Source organism: Oryza brachyantha, chromosome 9 (assembly GCF_000231095.2).
Source record: "Oryza brachyantha chromosome 9, ObraRS2, whole genome shotgun sequence".
Taxonomy (NCBI): Eukaryota; Viridiplantae; Streptophyta; class Magnoliopsida; order Poales; family Poaceae; genus Oryza; species Oryza brachyantha.
This window is the reverse complement of record NC_023171.2, coordinates 14,727,759-14,754,419: the sequence shown is the minus strand read 5'-3', so window position 1 is coordinate 14,754,419 and position 26,661 is coordinate 14,727,759. Positions and strand designations below refer to the sequence as shown.

General features: G+C 43.3%; 4 protein-coding genes and 1 long non-coding RNA gene across 10 annotated transcripts; 3 read left to right on the top strand and 2 right to left on the bottom strand.

The window, feature by feature from the left end:
- The first annotated feature begins 1,346 nt into the window (after positions 1-1,346).
- On the top strand, positions 1,347-10,521 carry LOC102720177 (protein ACCUMULATION AND REPLICATION OF CHLOROPLASTS 3). 3 transcript variants are annotated; one of them, XM_040527579.1, is made up of 17 exons: positions 1,347-1,716; positions 2,350-2,408; positions 2,543-2,607; positions 2,920-3,054; positions 3,166-3,214; positions 4,046-4,158; positions 4,242-4,313; positions 4,392-4,502; positions 5,560-5,741; positions 6,220-6,468; positions 6,560-6,642; positions 6,729-7,090; positions 7,716-7,820; positions 7,911-8,048; positions 9,022-9,188; positions 9,276-9,418; positions 9,538-10,521. In XM_040527579.1, exons 1-16 carry the CDS (start codon positions 1,463-1,465, stop codon positions 9,331-9,333), a joined length of 2,202 nt encoding a protein of 733 aa, XP_040383513.1. In that variant the 5' UTR covers positions 1,347-1,462; the 3' UTR covers positions 9,334-9,418; positions 9,538-10,521. The 3 variants fall into 3 exon arrangements, with proteins under 3 accessions (XP_040383513.1, XP_040383512.1, XP_006660958.1); XM_040527578.1 differs by having other exon boundaries at positions 1,348-1,716; positions 2,543-2,598; positions 6,720-7,090; XM_006660895.3 differs by having other exon boundaries at positions 1,348-1,716; positions 6,720-7,090.
- A 4,064-nt stretch (positions 10,522-14,585) lies between these two features.
- On the top strand, positions 14,586-17,062 carry LOC102704363 (phytoene synthase 3, chloroplastic-like). Its single transcript, XM_015841198.2, has 5 exons — positions 14,586-15,109; positions 15,485-15,535; positions 15,700-16,108; positions 16,204-16,396; positions 16,491-17,062. Exons 1-5 carry the CDS (start codon positions 14,668-14,670, stop codon positions 16,668-16,670), a joined length of 1,275 nt encoding a protein of 424 aa, XP_015696684.2. The 5' UTR covers positions 14,586-14,667; the 3' UTR covers positions 16,671-17,062.
- A 478-nt stretch (positions 17,063-17,540) lies between these two features.
- LOC107304991 lies at positions 17,541-18,175 on the bottom strand. Its single transcript, XR_001551071.2, has 2 exons — positions 18,066-18,175; positions 17,541-17,980 (listed from the first exon to the last, which is right to left on the bottom strand). It is a non-coding gene; the product is annotated as an uncharacterized LOC107304991 (long non-coding RNA).
- A 26-nt stretch (positions 18,176-18,201) lies between these two features.
- On the top strand, positions 18,202-21,284 carry LOC102704087 (pentatricopeptide repeat-containing protein At2g22410, mitochondrial-like). 4 transcript variants are annotated; one of them, XM_040527384.1, is made up of 3 exons: positions 18,202-20,346; positions 20,520-20,688; positions 20,984-21,284. In XM_040527384.1, the coding sequence occupies exon 1, from the start codon at positions 18,310-18,312 to the stop codon at positions 20,161-20,163; it is 1,854 nt and encodes a 617-aa protein (XP_040383318.1). In that variant the 5' UTR covers positions 18,202-18,309; the 3' UTR covers positions 20,164-20,346; positions 20,520-20,688; positions 20,984-21,284. The 4 variants fall into 4 exon arrangements, with proteins under 4 accessions (XP_040383318.1, XP_040383319.1, XP_015696683.1 ...); XM_040527385.1 differs by having other exon boundaries at positions 20,503-20,573; XM_015841197.2 differs by having other exon boundaries at positions 20,503-20,688.
- Positions 21,285-22,452: 1,168 nt separating this feature from the next.
- On the bottom strand, positions 22,453-24,621 carry LOC107305553 (F-box/kelch-repeat protein At5g42350-like). The gene has a single exon (XM_015843617.2). The coding sequence runs from the start codon at positions 24,473-24,475 to the stop codon at positions 22,691-22,693; it is 1,785 nt and encodes a 594-aa protein (XP_015699103.2). The 5' UTR covers positions 24,476-24,621; the 3' UTR covers positions 22,453-22,690.
- Between the last annotated feature and the right edge of the window lie 2,040 nt (positions 24,622-26,661).

Genomic DNA, 26,661 nt, shown 5'->3' with positions numbered 1-26,661 from the left:
TTGTTTTTCAGAACAGGATAATCCCTTATATTGCTCTTAAAAATAAAATAAAATATTAAAATGTATCCACAAAATAAATAAGTGTTTGCTTTTATTAAAATGCTCTTTATGAACCGCTACACATATTATCCTAATGCTTCAAACTAAATATTGTAAAGTTTATCGATAGTCAAAATTTAAAAAGATTAACTACATATTGAACTAAAATGATAAAAATTATCGACATGCTGTACACAGATGCATGGGAGCTCGGCTGTCTGGTTGTCTTTGACGGTGGCCGGGTTGCGGTTGGCTTCTTGCACCGGCAAGCATATATAAGCACATGAGGCAGGAGGCACACGCATATGCGTGCCAATGCCATTGCATATTCGCATATGCATGCTTGCTCTGTCTGTCTCAGGCTAGAGGTACGAACGGATTGACGATTAGCTTTGCTCGCCTCACTTATATATATCATGGATTTATGATTTATCGATTTTTACTCATCACACGTCTACTAATACAAAAGCTAAAGGCCCCAAAGCTAAAAGACTAACGTATCCTTCACCTTATCAAATCGAATACAATTATCCATATTTTATCTATTTCTAATGCATTTGTTCTGTGCTTTCACATACTCTAATACTATAATTACTATAAAATGATATTTTAGAACAAACTAAAATGACTAAAAATTATTTTATTTTAGAACGGATGCAGTATATTATATTTTATAGGAGCATTTGAGTTAGGTTGTGATCACCGATGATAATCGAAGGATGGAACGTGTCTATAAACGGCAACGATTTGATTGGTTCATCGGACTAACGAATTAATGTTGCCGCATAATAATTTTTTAGTTGACACGGTTTACTTTTATGTCTATTGTCAATGATTTTTATTCAAAAATTTACATAATATTGATTATTTTGTTGTGATTTTATTTATTACTAAAGACACTTTAAATATAACTTATAATGTACATTTCAGAAAAAAATCTAAAAAAACAAATAAATAAACATAATCTAAAAATTAACGATATCAAATAAGAAAAATGATGGAGTATTATATACGCCACAAGAGTTGTTTGTTACTAGCCAGTAGGGTGATAATGGGCCAACAACTTTAGACATTTTCACGAACCTTCTTAATCCTTAAAAAAAAAAGCTGAAAAAGAGTGTTTGGCCCACCACATTTCGGCTTGCTCAAAGTCTGGTTCTGAAGACAAGAGAGAGCCCATGCAGGCCCACCAGAAATTTAGGGAGCGAATAGCGTAGCGCGGTTGGCCCACCAAATTTAGGCCCATATAAGTCTGCTTCACGCAAGGACAGACGGCGAGGCCCATGTAGGCCCACTGCCATTCTTCCCGTAGGCTTTCGTCGTCTACCTCTCCGGTGGCCTCTCTCGCTCGCCACCCAGTCGAGTCGCCGCCGACGCATCCTCGTCGTGTCGTCGCGGCGGCGGGCACTGGCATCCCTCGCACATGGCGGCCTCCCTGCGGGGCCTCCCGCTCCCGCTCTCGCCGCCGCCTCTGGCTCCCCCGTGCGCGTCCTGTCGGCGCCTCGCCGCCCCGCCGCCGCGGACCCGCAGCAGCGTCTCCGGGGTCCGTGCGGGGGCGGATGGTGCCCCGCGGGCGCCGGATCCCGTGGAGGTGGTCGGCGTCGGGAGCCGCAAGGACGCCGTCATCGACTTCTGCCTGGGCTCCCGCACCCTCTCCTCCACCCCTATCCGCTTCTGGTACGGCACACATTCACCCGCTCTGAACTTGCTAATTGCTTGGGCCTTCGTGCTCGCAATGCGGTTAGGAGAAGTCGTGATCTGCGGAAGCGCAGGACCGGAACCCCTAGATAGGAGCAATGTGGATTCCCCACCAGTGAGAACTTCCACTTGTGGTTGTGGATTGTAGTTTTCTGCGCAGAGACTCACACTTTCAGTCCTGCGGCTGTGGAAAATCATTTAATGGACTATATCATTTGCGACTTGCTTTCTGTTTCCATCTATATAATGTACGCAACATCAAAAGTTTGCCACTGTACTTGCTGTTTCCACCTGTATAGTGTGTGCCTCTATTGGATTCATGTGTTTGTATCATGTCTAAGTTGTTTTCTGGAGTGAGTGAAAGCTTCTCCATGTACCATATATGTTATAGGAGGTTGAATTAATCAACTCTTTTGTTCTTACAGAGCAAAGCTGCAATGGATGCTACATGGTTTTCTTCTGAGAAAATTTGAATGCCCAGGATAATCCTTTTATATAAATGCTAAACTGAAACCTAGCATGGATTTTAATGAAATCCTTGTTTGACATTTTCCACATTTACCCCTGTATTGTCTTCTTTAGCTCTCCTGAAATTGCAGAATTTGTTTTCAGGACCATGCATGTCGTGGATAATTTTTCCGTACAGTTAATACAAAGAAGCCACGGAGAAGGTAGGTGCTAAAACCTTTTAAGTATTCGCTTCCTGTCTTGACACTATGTTAACATTATTACTATTTACATGCTTCTTTGGCTTTATGCTCTCTGTTCTGTTTTTCTCATGATGTTGACAACTCTGTAATTTCAGATGTTGTAGTCAGAGACTTGGAACCTCCATTATCTCTTCAGCCCTGCCCACCAGCGGTTATTCTTGTCTGTACACTTCTCATCTCTGTTTGGTACTGCTTTTTTTTTTCATATTGTTTGACAGTAGGATACCATGCAGTGTCAGTGGAACTATATATAAAAGGCTATATGACTAACTGTTGTCGAAAAATAATGTTAGCAGTTTTTAAGGTGGTCATTTATGAGAAACAACAACTTTGTGTGAGGTGTCAAGGCCTTTGACCAAGGTTTTACAAGCATGGTCATCTGAGCTTAACTGATGCTAACATCAAACCATGCTATCGATTTTGTCAACCAGAGTGAGGTCATTTGTATTACTTACATGATTTCCTTCTATAGGTTGCAAGTGCAGGACAGGATGCTGACCATATTACTGCGATGGAGCTCCTTAGTAAAGTGAAATCTGCTGGTAAGCTGGCTGCATCAATATTTTTGAAGCCCTTTTGTTTTGAGGGACAAAGACGGCAATTAGAGGTGGGATACTTCTGTTGTCAAAGTTGATTGTATTTTTTTGATATATGAGTGTCTTCCTTTCACCTACTTAAAAGCGTATTACTTCTTACAAACAGTTGTATGGTTCTGCAGGCAGCTGATTTTATTGGCAAACTTCAAATGTGCTCAAACTTTCACATTGGTAATCCATGTTATCTACAGTTTTTTTACCTCAAGTATATAGCTTATTTTTTACTTCTTCCAGTATTAACTTTATATTTTTGCTTTATTACAATCTTGGTTGAGTAAATCATTACACCTTATGCTCCTAGGTTGAGTAAATCAGGGAAAATTAGGAAGATCCAACTGCGTTGTACATATGTGCTACACCTTATGCTCCTAGGTTGAGTAAATCAGGGTAAATTAGGAAGATCCAACTGCCTTGTTCATATGTGCTATATTCTCTATTCTTTGTACCACATTTTGCTTCAAGAATTGCAAAGTTCCATTGAGTCTGCTACTCTCTGTAAACACATCTCTATATGCTTAGTCCTGTTGGTGGGTACTGGTTGAAGGCTATTCATAAACTAAGATAACTACTAAGATTTCTGATCTCACTCAAATCTACATGGTGTTTTAATATAAATGAGTTCCTATGTAAACCTCATGAGTCATGATTCAACAAAGCTGAAGAACATTGAAATTTCTTATTTCAAAGAAGAACTAAGGAAGCATTGCCTCTTGGTTCATGTAATTATCAAGTTTTGTTGAATTGTCCACTCCTTTCCACCAAGATTTGAAATGATAATGGAAGATAAAATTGATAAATGATGATGCTTGGGCAATTTAATATAATATTTACTGATTTGTTTACAGCTTAAAGTCAAGAGGATGAAATCATGGGCTGGGGTTATTATTAGCTAAGTGATTATATTTGTTTTCAGTGCAAGTAGCACATAATTAAACATCTTGTCGTTAGCCATGGCCCATGACAAATGGCATGCAGTTAAAACGTATTTCCCCCCACACACAGTTATTGAAGCTGATTCACTGCTTGAGACGGAAGTGGAAACCCTTGCGGAAGCTTTGGAAAGTGCCAACAACGCTGTCCTGTCAACTATTAGCATGATATCTGTCATGATGTCTGTGAGTCTTAAATCCCTTAGTTTTGTGTTTGAATACAAAATATCACATCTTACTGTTTTGATCCTTTTATTATTGAATATCAGGGGCTAAATCAGATGTTTCGGAGTTCTATTAATGCTCAAATTATGGAAGTCCATCCTGAGGAACTGGGAAAAGTAACTTATTGAATATCTGTGCTTAGTTGTATGATCTGTACTTGAGTTATCTTTTCCTGATACATACAACTCTAACAGCTACTTAGAAGTTACGGGGAAGCCAGAGTTGGATTTGGTGCTGGTTATAACATCCAGTCTGCAATTAAGCAAGCTGTCTTCCACTGTCCATTTCTTCGTGGTGGAATCAAGGTGCACATGATCATATACTTTTCTATACCACTTTAAAAGAAAGCACCACCCCCATCATTGACTTGGGTTGGGGACCCTCATTCCACCTCTTAGAAGTTGGAACCGTTGGAACTCATGGGACAAGAAAGGAATTTTAGTCTTATGTTGATATCCTCATATACAGATTACCTGTGCATAACATCACGATATGCTTTACATTTATGCCTCTACAAAAAGTGCTGTTGTAACCAACACATTGTAACATTTCAGACTTAAGAACCATCAAATTTCAAGTCTATGGCCAGCTAACCTGCATAGCACATTTGCTTGTACATATTTTTGGTGACTATCCATTGGGCTGTTATATTTATTTATTATAATTAATATGTGCAATTCACTAGAAATAACTGAAGAGGTTACACTTCTGAATTACATGCTTCATAGCTAGCAAATCTAATCTGGTTTCTGTACACTCCTAATTGACTTACTGTGTTAAGCACATCCAAGGAATGTAAGCAACAACGTCGCACAAAAGAAATATATTCATGATACAGCGAACAGAATATGACAGCACTACGTATGACACAGATACTTGGAGATTCATGGCTTTTTAGCACTAGTGTTTCTTGAGATATTCACAAATACATCTAAGTAAGTAAACTTAAAGCTTTGTAGAAAATCCACCAATAATCTGTTTTTAGATGCATTCATTCAAAATATTAGAGAGCTCAGATCTGATACCAAATACTGCTAGTGTCTGTGAGGTTTGGTGTCTTCATTACAAGCTACAGGAAGGTCGCATTTGAACATGTATATTTACTCTGTGCGTTCACCTTCTTTTGGAAAAATTGTGTTTCAGATATTATGTTGAAATTTTTGTATATGAGAAGAACATAGGCATAAGTAGATTGCAAGCAATGCAGAAACCAGTCTTTTGAGCTCTTTCGCTCTAGAGTTAACCTTAATTAGTTTTTATAGTTGGAACCAATTCCTACTTGTAACATAAGCAGATAAGCTCTTTGTGCATTCATTTTATGTTTTATATCATTGTTCTGAGTATACGCTTCTTTCTGTGTAGGACCTGAACAATGTGGTTTTTCTCTCCATTACGAGTTCTCGAACATTTTCTGAAAGCGATATGATCTCCACTTTGCACATCTTTCGCCGGGTTACAGGGTTCAAGGAAGATATTATATTTTCTAGAAATTGTGAACCTGATTTAGAGCCAAAACTGGTAGTAGTTTCTCTCTTAACTGTGAGGTAAGCCCTTGCAAAAATTTGAATGGTTGGTCTGCTAGTTTTATTTTATTATTATTGTTTTCTGGGGGATTTACTGGTTTTAATGCCTTGGTTTTTCACTACGTTAGTTATATAACATTTCTACCTGCGTATCATGCCCTGCTGATTTTCTGCTGTTCATCTATCTTTCAAGTCAAAATACTAACACTATGATTGCAAAGAAATTTCTTGACTACCTGATAGGAATAAGACTAGCAACCTGTGAATATGTTAATAAATAGCAGTTGTATCCTTAAAAAAGGAAGGTGCATGCAAAAAAACTTATGAGTCTAAAGTTTAATCTCTTAAGGGATAACCATTATAATTTTAAAAGAAATTCATACCTGTCAGGTAGACATAGAAATATAAATGCATAACTGCTCTACTTTTGCCTTGCTAAATAGTTGATGATCACCGGTAACACTTGTGGGTGAAACTGTTCCATTTTTTTGTTTTCCAGAAACAGCATTGATAAGAACGTGCCATCAGTCAAGGAGGGGTTTCTTTCAGGTTTGGCCTTGCATTTTCCTTTTGTACCCTCTCTTATGGGAGGAGATATCCCTGACGAGAAACAAGCTACACTGAAGCAACTGCTCGGCAGTGGATTGAGTTTGGCAGAGCAGGAATTCTCACAACTTTCCAGTGCTTTTTCCAATGCCACTGTTAATAATTTATTTCCTGAGGAAACAGAAATTATGAAATCTGAAAGGTAATGGATGTAGTAAGTTTCCTTCTTGCATCGGGAAGTTAGTCTTTGAAAAACTTTAGTGTGTTATGAACTCATTGCAATTCTGTCTTAGGGAATATAAGGAGAAAATGCACACAGAATTTCAAGAGGCTAAATGTAAACCAGATGGGGAAATTAACAAAGATAGTGAAAGAGGTAAATTTTTTTATATCATGTTCTTCATCTTTGTGTTTTTGTGTGTGTTTCTTTTTAATTTGATGGTTCATTGGCAGAGAATTTAGGTTCAGAGCAGGAGCATAAGTTCTGGAGCAATTCCCCTGGTTTTGGGATTGCTCAGTTATGGGCTAAAGTGCGAATGACATCAGATAGAGGCACTCAGAACAATGACATTAATATTATCATTCTTCCAGTTGGTGTGAAATCTCCTGAAGTTCAGTGTGGTGCAGATAAACGACCTGAAGCTCATAGCAGTGCCAGTAGCCCATCTGTAGCTTCTGGATATGCTGCCTTTGGAGTATCGTTTTCTGACATTGGCTTGGAGAAAGTAACGGAAATGTACAGCTCTGCAGTGACATTTTTAAAGGGAAGAATGGATAGATCTCGGAAGCGTGGATCAGTTGCTAATCGGGCTGCACTAATGCTTGTTAGTCTCTTGATCTTTTGCATATTGGTTTAGCATTTCTCAATTTGCGGAGACTAGTCCGGGATATTCTTGCTGGGATTTTTTCTCTATACGGACAATATTCCCTAATTATGACATTGAAGATAAACACTGACAATTTAGTTATAATTCTGCATTCCATCAAAAGTTCGCTAAATAGGATGATGTGGTTTTGCTAATCTGAAATTGGATTAGTCTTCTGCCAAGCCAACCTCCTATTGCCCACTCCAGCTACTCATCATCTTTTTCAGCCTCCCTCACTATTTGTGCCATTATTCCTCTGAGCTGTCTGTTGGCTCATTAGTGTTTTTCCCCTATGCTACTAAGATGGGCTTTCTATTTAGTTATTCATAAACCTGGGAGACAGACAAGGGCTATTGTGCTAAGACTTGCATATCTTTTATTTGGTTCACGAGCTATTGAACAACCTGAATAGACACATTAAACATAATATTAAATTTTGAACTTCCATTTCATATAGGTGAAAGGACTCCTCTTTTTCTTCTCATCCAGAGTACAGTTGGGTCTTTTTGCTAGAACTATGCTGTTGTTCGAGAGTTGGCATACCTGACCTCTGGGTGGCATGTAACCTATTGTTTCCATGTAGGATGCAGAAAGAGAGCTGGAGAAAACATGGAGCCCCATAGTTGAAATACAGTTTGGAGGAGGTATATACAGAGGGAGGTGTCAAGAAGGTGTCCCTGAAGGAAAGGTGAAACCATTTAACTAAGTGCTCTTCCATTTGGCTTGATAGTATTAAGTAGCTAACCTTCTTCAATGATATTTTTTGTAACAATTACAGGGCCGTGTAACCTTCAGTGATGGGAGCTTTTACGATGGACTCTGGAGGTATGGCAAGAGATCAGGTCTAGGGACTCTCTATTATAGTAACGGTGACGTATTCCATGGAACATGGAGGGATGACCTTTTCCATGGAAAGGTATGGTATACTTACTTTATATTTGAGTATAGCAATTATGAGATGTCCATGTTAGGTATGACTTCTCCCATTTACAACATTCTTTAAAACATGATGGTTAGCTCAGCACCTTCTATGTTGGGTAATGGTCATCGTCACCCATGTTTTATTTGACTGTCTTGGACCTTCTATGTTGTTATTTTAAGATAATATTTTTAAATGATGGGAGCCAGCTTTCCTTTCGAGATATGAACATAATATTGCTTTAATTCGGTAATTTAGAATTATCTGTTAGACTGTTACTGAAGGATTTGTATTTGCCTTTTGATGTCCTTTGCATATCCATTGTTTGTGCATTTTCTTCTCCTTTCCTTATGTTCACTTTGTACAACTAAAATATGCACAGTATGGTACTGTTCAAACACTAGTTCTTGATGCTCTGTTGTGATTAGGTGTTAAGATTTTTTTACACGTATTAGGGTTTGCAATTCTGTATTGATGAATTTTGATCCTTTATTTGGCACACTGAATTGCTGCCAAGAGGATAAGTAGGTAATACTCTTTCCCTCGATGCTAGAATTACTCTCCCCTGTAATTTGTTATTCCATTCCTCCCTACATACCTGGGTTCCATCTCCTTCGGTTTTTGCAGCCTTTGTTTGCTTACCTCTTGTTTCCAGTTCACGGAAATGAATGACAGTTTGGGCTATGAATATGACGATAGTACTACATGAACTAGCACAGTGATCCAGTCATGCTGTTGACAGCAAATTTTATACCTAGTGATCATTATACCCATTAGCCATTACTATGCGCACCAGCCATCATATCCAGTTCTGTTCATTGATCACGTTGAAAAATCATCTATTCTGATTCCTAACATACCCAAGAATCACATGAATATATCCAGGTTATAAAACTGAGTGATTTCCCTCCAGAATATCTCATACAGATGATATGATGGCAACTTCTGAGTTTTCTTCCCTTTCCTTTAGGGCTGGTATTATTTTCACAGTGGTGACCGCTGGTTTGCGAACTTTTGGAAGGGGAAGGCTAATGGTGAAGGTAGATTTTATGCCAAGGATGGGAGTGTCTTCTTTGGCAATTTTCAAAATGGATGGCGCCATGGGGAGTGCCTATTGATAGATGCAAACGGATCAAGGTTCTCATCTACTCGTGTTTACATGTTTACTTAAATGCCTAATCTGCACGCTCTTCTAATTTTAACCTTACTATGATTTGGCTACAGGTGGATTGAAGTTTGGGATGATGGTGTACTCATTGGTCAAACTAAGTTGGAAAAATGAGACAAGACTGCAAACTATTTCCTAGACTTTATTGGTAATGTTGGTGCATAGAAGCTTCAAATTGCAAATACCACAGTACATCTTGGTATGTGCCTCCATTGCGCTGAAGTACTTCATAGTTTGACGGATGTACTCATCCATGCTTCAACTTTCACCAAGACACCCAATGATGATCCTTATTTGCATGTGTTTTTTTTTTGGCAGATAGTACATACGTGCCTGTTGGAAGCACTGTTGTAGAGTTGATTCCTAATTTCTGAAAGCTGCGGTAACCATTGCTGTATATATCCCAAGACGAAGGGGAGGAGGCTTTCTTCATAACGTGGATGTTCATAACGTGGATGTGCCTGAGGGAAAAAGTTACACAACTGCATCAAACCTACATGAAGTAGGTTGGAATGTTTGATTGATCTCATTTATGGGATATTCTCTGGTTAGGCTCAACGCATGGATGAACAAGCTCTCGTGGTCTTGCCCCCTCAATTCCAGCTGAGTAGTACCTGATTTTCCACAGATGGGGCCATCAATTCCAGTTGAGTAGAGTACGTCATTTTCCACAGATGGGGTCCCGCAGGCCACAGCGCCCTTCCCTTCTCTGTTTCCTGTCACTGTCAGTATCACCCACACATTCTGTTCAGTGTTCAAGTAATGATACGCATATATTTAAGTTTCTTTGCTCCCACATGGTTCTTTCAATAGGTGTACACTTGATGCAGAAATTGGGAAGATATGACGTTACTATTTTGCTGTTCAATCTGAGCTGTTGCCTCAAATGGTCGCTGGTTGGGTTGTCATATCCATAACAGGCAAGCTCGACATGCAATCTGTCTTTGCTTCAGATGGATGCAACCCATCAGATAGTGTAGTAGTTACCAACATTTTCAGGGACTATACTGCAGCCAATTACCCAACTGAAAAACTAGCACAAGATCACTTGCTCATTTAGGTATAAAGAAAACAACTTTTGAGGGATAGTCAAGTTTATTCTGCGAATGGACGCTAACACAAGTGCTAGTCCTTCTTGGACCAGACAATACCGGCAATCCGGCATCTACAATATCCCTCCATTTGTCTCGATTATCCTTGCCGAAATTACAAGAAACACTTGGACAATAAGGTATTCCCCAGAGTCCGATACTCCAGTAGTTCTAGCTCTGTATTGATTGTCAATTTTTATTTCATATCTCGTATCCTCTCTATTTATATTATAAGATTTTTTTGATTTTGGTTAAATTCATATGTGTTAATAAATCTATACACATACGAAAGTATATATTGATATATGAATGAATATAGATAAATTTAGAAAGTCTTATAATACAAAATATTTTTAGTATAAGGCAGAAGTCAGATAATACAAATGAGCTCATGCGTGACAGCCTCAGTCATCATGTGCGTCACCGTGTTTGTGCTTCCTGTCTAAACAAATGACACGTGAGCTGCCTGAATTGAGTGCACTAAATAATGGTGTGGTCATCCTATCACGCCTTGGCGCATATAAAACCTCTCGTCTCGCCGACCAGTGGAGGAAAGTAGGAAACCGTGGCGACCAAATGTCGGCCTCCTATTGGCCTAAGCCCTCTTAAATATACCAATGATGGACTCAACATACCTACATTTTCTTTTTTTCGTTAGTGCTGTGCCTGTGCGGTGCTGCTCAAAGCTAGTAGCTGGTCATGCTCATGCTCATTCAGACCTACTTGCATGCATAAATGTTTTGAAGATGAGAAAACTAAATCACTACTAGAAGATCGAATAAAAGAACATATATAGAATTATATATGAGATGCACCGTTTAAAGGCACAAGTGACATGAACATGATAATCTGTGATAATCTATTATTGATATTGAGAAAAGAACAGGGCCTAAGACCATATATTTAAAACAAGTTATTCAATGAATTATCAAGTTCAGTATATGATCAACTTAAATGTTTTGGTAAATAAACCTAACAGATATGTTATCTGTTTGAAAATAACATTATTTCTATAATTTGAATCATGTAACAAAATATAAGTATTTTTGATACTATTTACCGGATGGCTTGTCTCATAAAACATTGTTATTTAAAATTCAGCTTATTTTATCCCTCACTTATCATCGTACCTCTATTCATTTTAAGCTTCATCTTTTCGCTTTTATTTATGCTTATAAATAAAAAATTAAATTCTTAACCTTAAATTTAAAGTAGATTTTAGGGTTTTTTGTTGTTGTTTATTTTCTAACATTTGTTTTTAGACTTCTAATAACATGTACATAAGATTTTTACTGCCAAATTATTTTTCATTTTACATATGTCGTTTGACTTAAAAAAATTGAATTCTCAACCTTAAATTTAAAGTAGATTTTAGGGTTTTTTATTGTTGTTTATTTTTCAGTATTTGTTTTTAGATTTCTAATAACATGTACATAAGATTTTTACTGCCAAATTATTTTTTATTTGTAAATATGTCGTTTGACTTTTTTCTAAATAAACCAAACACTCACTTGGAGTGACAGTAGATTCTTTTCGTCTTAAACTAACTTTTATCTAAATAATCTAAAAATGCTTTTATAGTTATATTATGCTTATATTCTGTAAGCAATTGCAGTAGCTGAAAGCAACGGGGCATACAGTCCCGGTCACGTTATCCTGCCGCCGAGTGCAGTGCATGCCGCGCGCGCGACAGCTAGCTGATCCCGGCCGGGTCAGCGAGGGACCGAACACGCGTGCATTCCTGGTTGCTCTCGCCGCCCTACGCACCCGCGCCTACTTCCGCCACCACACGGAGGAGCGCGACCGCGACGTACGTGCGGTGGGCGGCGCAGGAGCTCGCCTCTGCGCGTCAGCGAGCACCCCGCGGGTAGCGACGGCGGCGAGCCGGCGACTGAAAGGAGTGGCCGGCCGGTCGGCCCGACACCGACGGCCAACCGCACCGCTGGGTCTACTACGCGGCCAGGCCAGGCCCAATCATCGCGCAGGGAAGGCGGGGGTCAGGTCGCCGACATGGGGTGGGCCCACAACAGGAGACCGTCCACGACCCCCTCGCCCGCGCGCGCCCCACCACGTGTCCCCCGTCGTGGGCCGGTGACATGTGGGACTCGTACATTGGTAGTTGGCCGGTGCCATCTCCTCATTTAGCTTATTCTTACGTTTTTCTTAATTTTAAGTGTAGAGTAAGTTTTTCGCGAACTATTAAATATTAATTAATGCATATAAAAAATTTTATCATCCCGTATTTGCAAAGTGGAGTTTAAATTTATAGAGATTAATTCATCACTCATATCATTAAATAGCTATCAATCTTTATCCTTCATCAACACATAAGAACAGCCGAACTGACGCTCTCACTAAGCTCAACCTCATCTTGGAGTAGCATATTTGTAAACGGAAAATAGTTTATAAATAAAAATTTATATATATTTTTAGCGATTTAAAAGCTAATGCTCAACAATATACTTCGGTAAAAAAAATCTTAAGATCAACTATAATTTTAAGGTTAAAATTTAAATTTTGACTCACTGCTATAAACAGAATTGAGAGATAGGGTTGGATCGGATGGAGGAGCGGGTGCATGTTTGCAAAATGCTCGATTTCCACGAACAATTTGCAGTGAATTTGCCCGTTATGTACAAGGTACTACTGGTCTACTGACAGATGAATAATGAAAAAACTCGAAAAATGTGCAACTGCTTAATTAATCAGTAAAGGTTTAGTTCAAGCCCTCTAGACTGGTATGGCATATCGAGTACTACGTTGCTGATAAGAGTGGTAAATGACTGTTTGGATCTAGGCTTCCAGGGATTTTTTTTAAGTCTCTTGTAATATCAGATGTTTGAATGTTAATTAGCAGTATTAAATATAGATTGATAATAAAACTAATTGCATAAATAAAGACAATTTTATTAGACAAATTTTTTAAGCTTAATTAGTCCATGATTAGCAAATATTTACTGTAGCATCATATTCGTTAATCATGGACTAATTAGGCTTAATAGATTCGTCTCGCAAAATAGTCCAAAGTATAGGGTGTGTTTTATTAATAGTCTATATTTAATTTCTAATTAATATCCAAATATTCAACGTGAGAGAGATTTAAAAAATGTCAATAAAATCCAAACAGGGTCTAAGTACATTGCAGTTCGTTGTTAAGCCCACTAGGATGAGAAAGAGACCGTCATCGATCAATGACACCGGTGACTCTAGCGTCTCTAGCGGCTTCTGCAGTTGGATGATGCGCAATGCTAGCTAGACCATATCGCACAAACACTAAACAATAAATCTGCGCAAGTGCACATGCCACTTCTCGCTTGCTACCTACTTAGCTCACCAGTACCATTCAGGCACTTGTTTCTCGATGTGATCAGATTCACTTCACCTGCATGTATGTCCAGCCAGCAGTTGTGTTTGTTGCTGCTTCAGCTCTCCCCGGCTTGCCAATTGTTAGGCGCGTTCTAGAGGCAGGGTGGGATTGGTGCTAACCAGTGCACGCTAAACGATAAATATCATTAGCATAAGATTAATTAAGTACTGAGTATTATAAACTTGAAAAATAGATTAATCTGATTTTTTTAAACAACTTTCATATAAACCTTTTTTAGCAAAATATATATCATAACTGTTTAAAAACCGTGTGCGCGGAAATTAAGGTAAACATTAGCAGGGTGATGGCTTTGCGAACGCGCCCACGTGTGTTGACGCCTCATCTGTTGGCAAATTACGGATAGTTTGACGACAAAAATATAATTTGCAGGTTACTTTTTTTTAAGTCATTCACTGGCTTTATATATGAGTTATTGTTCGTAACATTAGTTCGCGGGTTGCGACTTGCAACCGTATCAACATTAGAGAATATGTTTAGAGAGTGTTTTACACATGGATACGAGTGACGATCTAGTATTAAGATTGATGGTTCTTAACCGGTTCTGTTTTTTATGTGGTCTGTTATGTTGTATGCATTTTAATTATGTAGAGGCTAGAGTATTCATAGAACAATTATATCACCTTAATGTAATTGATTGAGTTCAATAAAACTTCCACCATCTAAAAAATTCTAATCCTAAAAATACTATGATAAAAAACCAAAGTAAATTTAAAACTAAGCTTTAAAATTTAGTAACGAGATTCGTGTTTTAGGCCAAAAGATTAGGCCATTGCTTCTCCTTCTTCCATGAAGGTGAAGCAGCAGGTGCAAGACTGCCACGTGTCCCATAGATTCCACATTACATAAGAGCAGCCAGCGAGCACGAGCGTGTCGAGAACGATCTCATTTGGAGGTTGTCAGGCTCCTGCAGCTAGCTGAAGAAGAAGAAGAAGAAGGAGAGATCAGTGGTCAAGTACATTGCCGTCGGCCATGCTGTCCACCACTAGCTTGGCGGCGTCGCCGGCTTGCGTCCACCGGCGGCGGCACGGGGTGTTCTTTCTCGCGCCGAGGCGTGGTGGGGCGGCGTTCTTGGCCAGGGTCGAGCCCGCGGGGAGCCCGGGCGCCGTGCGCGCCGCCGGCTCCAATCCCATTGGCTGCCTCGAGCTGGAGCCGTGGAGCGGCGCCGCCGCGCCGCTGCCTGGCCACCTGGTCGCGGCGCCCGCGGACGACGACGTGCTCGGCGCCGTGTCGTCCGAGAAGAGGGTGCACGACGTCGTGCTGAAGCAGGCGGCGCTCGCGGCGAGGCCTCTGACGCCGGTGCTGCCGTTGGCAGAGCGAGAGCCGGAGCGCGTCGCCGGCAGCGGCGGCCTGAAGGCGGCCTTCGATCGCTGCGGCGAGGTCTGCAAGGAGTACGCCAAGACATTCTACCTCGGTAAAAATTTTCTACCACGATATATACTGATGTACTCTGTACCTGTACGTGGTTTGGTCAGATTTGATTATCCAAATGAGCAGCTTGACATGATCATGTGGTGATTGTCAGAATTATAACGTGTCGAGAGTAAAAAACGAGCTCAGCTGTATCAACAGGATCATAACGCAGGCAAAGTCTTTTTTTTTTACTCTTGTTCTCTATATGTCACCTAAAAAGTTATATTTTTTTCAAAAATTCGGTAAGATAGATTAATATACAATACATGTTACACGTTATGTCGGATGCCACGGTAGAACTGATCAGTCAGGCTCTTTGATATGTGTGCAATCAACTAAAGTCACTGAAACGAATTGTGTTGTGTGTGCGCTACAGCAACGCAGCTGATGACGCCGGAGAGGAGGAGGGCGATCTGGGCGATATACGGTAAGTCAAGATTTCAACTTTATCGTACCAAAGATTTTACAGTTTGTTATATATGAGTTTATGATTGCGATCTGATCTTGCCTAGAAATTCTAATCCGGATTCAGAATCAATCGCGATTGCGATTGGAACCACCTATTTTGGGCTGACGATCGATTTGATGCAGTGTGGTGTAGGAGAACGGACGAGCTGGTGGACGGGCCGAACGCGTCGCACATGTCGGCGCTGGCGCTCGACCGGTGGGAGTCGCGGCTGGAGGACGCCTTCGCCGGGCGCCCCTACGACATGCTCGACGCCGCGCTCGCCCACACCGTCGCCGCCTTCCCCGTCGACATCCAGCCGTTCAGGGACATGATCCAGGGGATGCGCCTCGACCTCACCAAGCCCCGCTACGGCACCTTCGACGAGCTCTACCTCTACTGCTACTACGTCGCCGGCACCGTCGGCCTCATGACGGTGCCGGTCATGGGCATCTCGCCGGACTCCACGGCGGCCACCGAGACGGTCTACAGGGGCGCGCTGGCGCTCGGCCTCGCCAACCAGCTCACCAACATACTCAGAGACGTCGGCGAAGAGTAAGAACATCGCGAGCTTCCCAGATCGATCTCGTCGTCCATGTCGTTTCTTGATTGGATCACCTCCATTTCTGATGCTTGCCGTTGATTCGCAGCGCAAGAAGAGGCAGGATCTATCTCCCGCTGGACGAGCTCGAGATGGCCGGCCTCTCTGAAGACGACATCTTCAGTGGCCGTGTCACCGACAGATGGAGAGGCTTCATGAGAGGCCAGATCACGAGAGCGAGAGCGTTCTTCAGACAGGCCGAGGAAGGCGCCGCCGAGCTCAATCAGGAGAGCCGATGGCCGGTCAGAATTTGACGATTAACATTTTGATTTCTATCCGATCTGTTCGTTTCTTAATTATCAGTTTAATTAACCTGTAAATATGTTGATGCTGCAGGTTTGGGCTTCTCTACTTCTGTACCGACAAATCCTTGACGAGATCGAGGCAAACGATTACAACAACTTCACCAAGAGGGCCTATGTCCCAAAGGCAAAGAAGATCGTGGCTCTGCCTAAAGCTTACTACAGATCACTCATGCTTCCTTCTTCCCAGAGGCACTTCTCTAGCCTAACATGATCGTTGTTGCAATTATTGTTTTGCAATGTACAAAGTATTGCAGTATCTGCTGCTGATGTATGTACAGTTCACATCTTGTATAGGGAAGTTCCTATAAAAGTTTAGAAGTATACTGTACTATACTCTTGCACAGTGCTGTCAGTGATGAGTCAGTCTACCACTCATTGGCCCATTGCTTCAGTCAGTCAGAAAGATTATGAAATCTAGCAATCAGCATGGGTGCAAGATGGGCATATACCCCACAAAGATTTGCAATGAACAAGTCAAAGTGCCATTTGCTTTTAATAATTAAAAAAATTGATGTACAGATGGCACCTTCTGATGAAGGATCATTAGCATGACTGCATGAGCTCAGCAAAATCTTGAACTCTGCCACTACTAAATTCAGCTTATGATAATATAACAACTAACTAGCTGGTCGTTAACTTGTCACTACACATTTAGCAGTGTACACTTGCATAGCAGCGTGGCTACATGCCTAGCATAGCATGAGGTCACATGAATCTTGATGAAACGTTGCGTGCTTCTTTCTCCCAGCCTTTTTCTTTTTGTTTGACCTGTGTCACTGTGTGGAAAAGATGATCGTGTAGGTGTTCTTCTCTCAGATTGTTTATGCATTCTGTGTGGAGGATAGCAACCGAGATCTTGTGCCCGTCATATTCAGATGAAATAACTACATTATCTGAAGTTTTTGGAGAGGACTGTGGCGAGCTGTACGTGTTGTAATGCACACCAGTCGGCCGCCATTGTTTATGCTCATAATGCAAGGAAAGAAGCAACTCTGATCGAGAGAGATCGAATGATCACTGTTGGTTTTCCATTTTTTTCTTGTTGCTGTAACACTGTGCCGGATGGGTCATATGTTTGAAATGCAAATTTCTGGGATTCTGCTTGCACCTTTTACATGAACATGGTGACACCATATTTGGTTCTTGGAAGGGATTGGGATTTGGTGTAATGTGCATTAGAAATGAGAGCATATAATGGATCATGTTCTAACTTGTATGCCATGAAGGGACAATAATGCCAAGCCATTTACAGATACATTTATTTACACGCGGTGGAGCAGCTGAGTCCTGTGGGGAATAACGCCGAACACATGGCGTGCCCCCTTGGTGTCTACTCCAATTTTGATTGGATTATTACAAACGAATTATTGGGGATCATCCATGGCGTTCTGGCTAGGGTTCTAGCGTTTCTTGGAGTTGATGTAGTCCTGGAGGGCTTCCATCTGCTCCTTGGTCGGCGGCTGCTCGTTGTTCTTGATCGACCGGTGCACGTCGTACGTCGTCGCCGCGAGGAAGACAAGCCTGCAAAATTAGAGACCTCTTCAGTCATGGCGTCGTGCCGCCGCCGCCGACGCCGACGCGTACGGGGGGAATTGAGACACCTTACCCGGCGGCGAGCATCGCCACCTGCCTCGGGAAGACGTGCTTGCCGAACACCCTCATCCTCTCCCTCCGCCTTCGAGTTCGTCTTCTCTCTCTCTCCCGCTGCGGGAATCAACGGGCCGCAAGTGTGCGTGATGGCCATGGGCCTTTTGGTCTAGGTTGGGCTGGCCCGATTCGTCGCGAGGTTGGTGGTTAGGTAGGTCTCTCGGCTCTCGCTCTCGCCGCTTCACCGGCCGTTCTTCTCTCCGATGCTCGCGCCGTCGGCCGGCGGCGCCTCCCGCCATGTCCGGGAGCTCCTGCGGCGGTGCGGCTCCGTCCAGGGTCTCAACCAGCTCCACGCCCATCTCGTCGTCCACGGCTCGTTCCCCGTGGACGCCGTCGTCGCCTCCTACTGCGCGCTCCCGGGTGGTTTGTGCTACGCCCGCAGCCTGTTCGACAGAATGCCCGACCCGGACAGGTTCACGTACAACCACCTTATCAGAGCCTACTGCAGCAGCGACGGCGATCGTCCCCGAGAAGCGCTGCGTCTTCACCGTGGCATGATCGGGCGAGGCGTCCTGCCCAACGAGTTCACGCTGCCGTTCGTCCTCAAAGCTTGTGCGAGGACGCAGGCGTGGGAGCACGTGGTGGCCACGCATGGAGTGGTTGTTAAGCTGGGATTTCTGAGGCAGGTGTTTGTGGGGAATGCTCTTCTGCATTCTTATGCATCGGCAGGGTTATTGTGGGATTCTCGGCAGTTCTTTGATGAGATGGCTGACAGGAATGTGGTGTCTTGGAACTCGATGATCAATGGATATGCGCAGGCCGGAAAGGCTAGGGAGGCGTGCTCCTTGTTCGCCGGGATGAGACGTCAGGGGCTCTTGGCTGATGAGTTCACGCTGGTCAGCCTGCTTTTGGCCTGCTCAGTAGAGGAAAATCTTGCATTTGGTAGGCTCGTGCATTGCCATTTGCTGGTTAGTGGGTGCCCTGTCGATCTGATTCTTTCCAATGCTTTGGTGGACATGTACGGTAAGTGTGGGGATTTGTCGATGGCTGGTACATGCTTTGACATGATGCCCTTGAAGAATTCTGTTTCATGGACATCTATGCTTTGTGCTCTGGCCAAACATGGGTCAGTTTATGCCGCAAGAGATTGGTTTGAGCAGATGCCAGAGAAGAGCGTAGTATCTTGGAATGCCATGATCTCTTGCTATGTTCAAGGTGGCCGATGCCGTGAAGCATTGGACCTTTATAACCGTATGAAATTGCTAGGCCTCACTCCAGATGAGTATACCTTGGCGGCTGTCCTCTCTGCTTGTGGACAACATGGCGATTTGGCTTCTGGAAAGATGATACATGACTATATCAGAGACAGCTTCAATAATCCAGGTGTTGCTCTATTTAACTCACTACTTGACATGTATGCAAGGTGTGGTCAGGTAGACACAGCCATAAGCTTGTTCAGCGACATGCCTAGTAAAAATGTTATATCATGGAATACGATTATTGGGGCGCTAGCCATGCATGGACGTGCCCAGGACGCACTCATGTTCTTCAGATCTATGGTATCTGATGCCTTCTCCCCTGATGAGATAACCTTTGTTGCTCTTCTTTCTGCATGTAACCATGGGGGCCTACTGGAAGCTGGGCAATATTACTTTCAAGCTATGAGTCATGTTTACAATGTTAGGCCTGGTGTTGAGCATTATGCCTGCATGGTTGATCTGCTTGGCCGTGGTGGTCAGCTAGCAAAAGCTGTTGAGCTAATCAAAGATATGCCAACGAGGCCTGATGTTGTGGTTTGGGGTGCATTACTAGGGGCCTGCAGGATCCATGGACATATACAGATCGGCAGGCAAGTGATCAAACAATTACTTGAGCTGGAGGGAATGAGTGGAGGCTTGTTTGTCCTAATTTCGAACTTGCTATATGAAACTCACCAGTGGGAAGACATGACTAGGCTCAGGAAGCTAATGAGAGATTGGGGAACTAAAAAGAATATGGGTATTAGTTCGATTGACACAAATGACAACATTCATGAATTTGGAGTTGAAGATAGTCGGCATGAGAGCTTAAACGAGGTTTATGCAGCGTTTGATCAGTTGCCACATCATTTGGTCTAACTGCATGACTGTGCCACCAGAACTAAAATGTGGAACAGTGAAAATATATTCTAAAGACCTTCTAGAATCAATCAGAACCTTATGATATAGATTATGATACCAATTAAGATAGGTGCTTTGAATGAGCTGCATCTTCACAGGCAAACATACACCATCAAGCAGCTTGATTGCTGAAACCTGAAGGTGGGTCTTGCTGAATTAGTCCAGGTTCATTTTAAAAAGGATAGAATAATTGGACATATTGATCTGCATTGGTTACCTATTTGGACAATTCCATAAAATCTAAGTAATTATCTGTCGTTTTCATGTGTCATTCACTGACGTGCTAATTTCCCTCAGTTTCAGGTGTTCTGCAGATATCATGGCTTCATGGTTCACTCTACTCAACCATCATCAGTACAGATAGTTAGGTGAGTAGTATCACACCTGCAACCCTCAGTTGTGCGTTGCCTTCGCTGTGATGTCTCAACAATATTGTGGTTTGTGCGAAACTCAAGCTTGGAAACAGTGGATTTCATCAGATTGGTAAGGAGTCCTCCAAACTGGAAGTATATCTGGAGATTGAACTGTCTACTTGAAGAATCATTTGCTTTGTCCATTCATGGGACCATCAGTCAGTCAGTTTGATTGTGCTGGGACTGGGAACCTGTGACGATGTAGAATGGGAGTATGGGACACACCATATATGCACACACATGAACTCATCAAAAGTAGATGCATACACAATCGCGCCTTCACATTTCATTTTCTGTGTTCCTGACATAGATCCTTGTTTCTACAAGTTCTGATATATTTTCTTGTTTGATTGAACAAACTGCAGGATGAGGTCATAATCATGCGTACATTGATCGGCATTGTTGCAGAGAGAGTACATCAGTTAACCGGGGCCCCTTCACTTCACCGCTTGCCGGTTGAAAGTGCAATAAAAGAGTACCCCATGTGTTGTGCTTTCGCAGTTAAGCGCCGAATCAACATGAGTTGCCACTGGTGCCACACACCGGCATTATTGTTCATTGACCTCGACTGTGCCCAGTGTCCACGTCTCGACAGCAGATCTTAGTTCACAGGCATGTGGCCAGTTACTTGTTTATTTGGCTGTTGCATATTGCACGGGGATTAGATGTTCTGGATAGAGGGGCACACTCCAAATCTCCAACTGTTGAGATGGTGCCTTCCGATGAATGCTTCATCAACTCGTATGAGTTGCATCTCATGATCGTGTTTCTCAACAGATACTACCTACTCCACCGGTATTTACCATCTCGATGATTGTTGCTGCAGGATCTAAACAAAGGGAGCACCGAGCACCAACCAGAATGATCAAGATTCCTTTTTATTAATTTTCAAATTTCATGGATAGACTACTACAGTGGTTCGGAGATTTATTAATAAGAAGGAAACAAGCAGACAGATCTATACTACCGTACACTTTGGATGAGTGACAGGTCAGTCCTTTCCCTACCTTACCTCTTTTTCTAAGTACAGATGTTCATGACAATTCTTTTTTAGTTCATAACACCAAATGAGTACAAGTACACAATTTTTCATTGAACAAAAGAAGCCTCCAAAATAGTCTAAATCAGCATGCACGTGTACTCCCTGTCTCAAAATATAAACATTTATATAAACATTTATAGGATTCAAATTTTGTACCATAGCATGAGCATTTTTTCATTGATTCATATGATTTCAATCATTCCAAAGATTTCAGAACTAACCGGATGTTTAAAAAGTGAATCTAATTAATTTAAAATTCAAAAATTAATAATCAAGTGACTAAAAAAATCTTCTGATATCTCTTTAATATATGCTAAACAATCTAAAAATAATTGTATTTTGGAGCGGATATTGTAAGTTTTGTGCACATATAGTTTTGTGAAAGGGTGATTTCTTACTTTCTAGACATGACAGAATGTTGATGCCTCCCCAAGGACACATCCAGAACCCGAAACAAGTCGACATCTTGTGATACCCTGCCCTATACGCACAACATCCTAAAAGCCAACCAACCGAATCTACTAGCATACAGCCTTGCAAAAATCCATAATAATTGTGGCGCAACCATATGCTTTCATGGCCGATTCTATGAAAGAAACCCACGGCCTCGCTGGAGAGCTGTACCAACCGGATGGAGAGTAATCATACCACTATAATCACCGGCACAAGCTTTTGTAATAGTTGCATTTTCGAAAGGGATTGGACAACTAATTTCTCAATAAAAGCCCAGCCAAGTTGGCTACTTCAGCAAACTCTGGACAAAAGCAACAAGCCAAGAACAGATGTGTCATCATCAGCTAAAAAAATTGACAGTAAATTACATCAGGATCATAGAAAGATCACATCTTGTATATAAACCAAACCAAACCGAAAGAACAATACAACAGTATGGATAATCACAGCAATGGCTTGTCCAATCAGGGAAAACGAACAACGAATCGGTGGAGAGAGATGATGCCAAATGTCAATTACACTAACAAATTGTCAAACATTGGTTTTGATGTAAAAAATGTAAGATTGTAAGCTGTAATTACAGGTGCAGCGCCGCCATGGATTTCAGCCGGCTGGACATGGCGGCGGCGTCGGCGGCGGCGTTCTTCCGGGCAAGCCGGCACCACCTGCGGTCGTCGGTGTCGGAGACCCGGCACGCCGTCACGAAGTCGAGCACCTTGCCGAAGATCCTGAACATCTCCACGGAGTAGATGGTGTCCCCGCCGGCGGCGAACGCCGCGTTGGGGTCCATGGGCGCGTCCGGGTGCGACGACGCCTCGCCCCACTGGCGCGTGCCGAGGTCGAGCTCGAACAGCTTGCGCACCACCTTCTCCCGCCGGCTCGCCGCGCCGCCGCCGTCGCGGTCGCTCCACGAGACGCAGAGCATCAGCAGCCGGGAGGAGCAGCACAGCAGCGCCGGCGCATAGTCGCGGAGCCGCGGCGGCGGGCGGGACGTCTGGATGACGGACCAGAAGCCCTTGTCGAGGTGGTAGGCGACGAGCGTGTCCGACTCGCAGTACACGTAGAACATCTGGCCGCAGACGGCGCCGGAGCAGGCGAGCCCGACGTCGGCGGGGAAGCCGGCGATCTCAAACCACTTGTCCGTCACCGGATCGTAGATCTCGCCGGACACCAGCGGCTCGTCCCAGCGCCCGCGCCCACCGACGGCGATGAGCGCGAGCTTTGGCTGAGCTCTCCTCTCCTCTTCCTGTCCTCCGGCGATCTTGGCATCAGATGGAGCAAACTCCAAGGAGTCCGCGTCCTCGTTCAGCACGTCGCGGAGCCGGAGGCGGCGGAGGGAAAGACGGTGGGGGTCCTCGTACACGGCGGAGGTGCCCCCCAGCCGGAATTTGCCGCCGCCGCCGCCGGTGTTGGCGTGGTGGACATGCTTCTCGGCGCGGACATGGAGAATGCGGCGGCCGAGGGACATCTCAAACACCCCGAGCACCGGCCGAGACCTCGCGCTCCGCATCGGGGCGGCCTTCCGCCACGCGCCGGCGAGAGGGCTGTACACGAGTACACCCTTGTGGGTCTTGGCCTCCACCGAGCCGGCGTCCAGGCCGCCCGAACGGCCGCCGACGACGTAGAGCTCGTCGCCGACGCCGGCTACGGAGAATAAGAACCTCCCCCTGAGCCCGTCCGCGCCTACCCGGCACCATCGCTGCGCGGCCACGTCGAGCGCGTGCACGGCCGTGCCGGCGGCGGCGGCGGCGCCCCACCCGTCCCCCTCGGCCCCGAAGAGGAACAGCCACGGCGTCCGGTGCGGCCGCCCCTCCTCGCGGCGCATCCGCGTGAACTGCGGCGCGACGGTGAGGTCCCTCCACCGCGTGCAGACGCAGCGCGCGGCGAGGAGCGAGGCCAGCGGGAGGCGGCAGAGCACCATCTCCATCACGTCGTCGGGAAGCACCGAAAGAGACGCTTCGACCGCCGCCGCCGCCGCCACCACCACCACCACCTTGTCACCATCCCCAGCTCCCGACGGGCGGTGGCTCGCCGGGGCAGCAGCAGCACCCTTCTTCCACGAGAAGCATTGCACCGCTGGCTGCACGACCTCCTCCTCCTCCTCCTCCCCCTCGTCGTCATCCTTCTCCTCAGGGGCCCGACGGCGCGGGGCCGCGGCGGGGTCCATCTCGTCGCAGGCGCAGACGCGGCATGCCCCCGCAGCGCCTATCGGCAGCCTGAGGCAGCTCCTCCTCCGCCGCCGCCGCCTCCTCGTGCGCTTAGCGGCGGCGTCAGAGCCGGCGCCGGCATTGGGCGGCGGGTCGGCGCGCAGCAAGGCGGCGAGGCTGTTGCTGGTAGATCTCTGGAGTGGTCCGGTCGGCATCGGCGGGAGAGCAAGGGAGGGGGAGCTAGGTGGAGAAGAAGAAGTGGTGGGTGGTGGCGGGGGCGGGGAGGTTGAGGAGGACGCAGCGGAGGAGGGTGAGGAGGAGCCTGGCGAGCGACGTGATGGAGAGCATGGCGCGCCGCGGCGGAGGCGAGGCTGAGCTGCGCTGAGCTGTGGGGGTGGTGGGGTGGGGGAAAGCGAGTAGAGTAAAATATGCGGCGGTCGGCGCGATTCACGGGGCTTGGACTCTCTCCTGGGGATGTGATGTCCTCATGGATGATGCTTTGCTCTGCTCTGCTTTGCCACTTCGCGCTTGTTCCGATGGTTCTCTTTGGGAAGAGAAGGTGCAGCAGGGGAGGAGGGAATAGAGCGAGTGGTTCCGTACTTGTGTTTGTGTACCAGGCTGCGTTCATTAATTTATAAACTTTTTAGCCCCACGTCACATAGGATATTTAGATACTAATTTATGTATTAAATATAGACTAATTAAAAAACTAATTTTATAAATGAGAGCTAATCCGTGAGACGAATTTTTTTAGTCTAATTAATCTATAATTAGCAAATGTTTACTGTAGTATCACATAATCATAGATTAATTAGGCTCATTAGATTCGTCTCACGAACTAGTCCAAGATTATAGATGAGTTTTATTTATAGACTACGTTTTACTATTTATAATAAGTGTCCAAACATCTGATATGACCAGGGGCTAAAGTTTAGCCCCTAGAAACAAATACTTCCTTAGTTTGTGTTAGTTTCGAGTGAGGGTAAGGTAAGCACGAAAAACTAATAATAGATTAGTATATAATTAATTAATTATTAATTATTAAAAAATATAAAATATATTAATATGATTTTTTAAAACAACTTTTTTATAGAAAATTTTTGTAAAAAGTACATCGTTTAGCAGTTTGAGAAGCGTGCGCGTGAAAAACGAGAGGGTAACTTACCACTGCAAACGAACGCGGCCTAAGTATTATATTATATTATTCAATTTTTTTTTGCTTTTACATGTATATTTTTCAAACTACTAAATGTTTTTCTCAAAATGTTTGATATAAAAATTCACCATATCATATTTTTAAATAGATTTTTTAAATTCACAGTTGTTAATTTCATCTTTTATATCATCAAATAGTTATAAAATATAGATAGTATTTTATATTTCATCTTTTATCATAAAAACACAGCCCAAATGTAACAATGTTATTGTTGTTCTTGGATTATGAGTTCAGAATTTAATAACAAAACGAGGAATGCCAACCATGCGGTTTAGTTTAATGAATTTTATCAAAAATAAAAATTCAAAAGTTACTAGAAAAATCTAAATAATAATACTTGATTTCTAATGTTATCTAGGGAACAAAGTTTATAGAAATAATGAAATTTAATTTATATTTTGGGGCTTCATCAAGCTTGGAAAAAAAACTTTTAAAAAAAGACCATGTGTTGGGAATTTGGGATATTATTTCTACTTTCAAAAAAAATATACTAGAGGCTATGCCAACAAATTCATGCAATGTTATATTATTTTTCTAGAGCTATCTATAATTTCCCTGATTTTTTCACATTTTTAATAATTTTAACTACGTGTTGGTTATGTTTTTGCATTTTTTTTTCTTTTTTTGGGTTTGAATACATTGTAGTTACCTCGGCAAACTCTGCTTGGAGTTCAAAAATTTTAAATTTAAATTTATCATGGGTTTCACGGTTACCACCTTACCTCTGGATGGCAGCTTAGCTCTCCCCTGGCGGTTCTGTGAACCCTTATTGTGGCCTAATTGAATCGTGACACCTGTGTCACTATAATTCACTCTGCTTGTTCGTTATGACTATGGTCATGTTTGTTGTAGCTTTAGATATGAGATTTCTTTTAGCCAGGAATTTTTTTATTTTTAATGAAATACAAAGTTTTAAACCACTTTAATCCGACTTACATACTGTCCATACAACATAGATACCAAGTTAGCCTACATGTTAGCCAGTCTTTCTAGCCTCTATGTAAGAGGATCTCGTTCCCTGCTCAATAAGTTTCATTTTTCTCAGGGAAGATAGGCGTCCTGTTAAGATTTTTATTTCTTACCAGGATGAGTTATTGTACTAATTGGACGGCTGACGTTAGATGCCTATCGGTCTGGAACGCGACATGAAACCATATGCGTAATGGAGTACTGGGGATGAACAAT

What these genes read in the sequence shown, in the direction of transcription:
- LOC107305553 (XM_015843617.2), bottom strand. Translation starts at nt 24,475, where the DNA reads ATGCCGACCGGACCACTCCAGAGATCTACCAGCAACAGCCTCGCCGCC.
- LOC102720177 (XM_006660895.3), top strand. Translation starts at nt 1,463, where the DNA reads ATGGCGGCCTCCCTGCGGGGCCTCCCGCTCCCGCTCTCGCCGCCGCCT. An exon ending in GCCCACCAGCGGTTATTCTT is followed by an intron (nt 2,608 to 2,919) that starts GTCTGTACACTT and finishes TTCCTTCTATAG; the next exon opens with GTTGCAAGTGCAGGACAGGA. An exon ending in ATCCTGAGGAACTGGGAAAA is followed by an intron (nt 4,314 to 4,391) that starts GTAACTTATTGA and finishes CAACTCTAACAG; the next exon opens with CTACTTAGAAGTTACGGGGA.
- LOC102704087 (XM_040527384.1), top strand. Translation starts at nt 18,310, where the DNA reads ATGCTCGCGCCGTCGGCCGGCGGCGCCTCCCGCCATGTCCGGGAGCTC.
- LOC102704363 (XM_015841198.2), top strand. Translation starts at nt 14,668, where the DNA reads ATGCTGTCCACCACTAGCTTGGCGGCGTCGCCGGCTTGCGTCCACCGG. An exon ending in CGCCAAGACATTCTACCTCG is followed by an intron (nt 15,110 to 15,484) that starts GTAAAAATTTTC and finishes TGTGCGCTACAG; the next exon opens with CAACGCAGCTGATGACGCCG. An exon ending in GGCGATCTGGGCGATATACG is followed by an intron (nt 15,536 to 15,699) that starts GTAAGTCAAGAT and finishes GATTTGATGCAG; the next exon opens with TGTGGTGTAGGAGAACGGAC.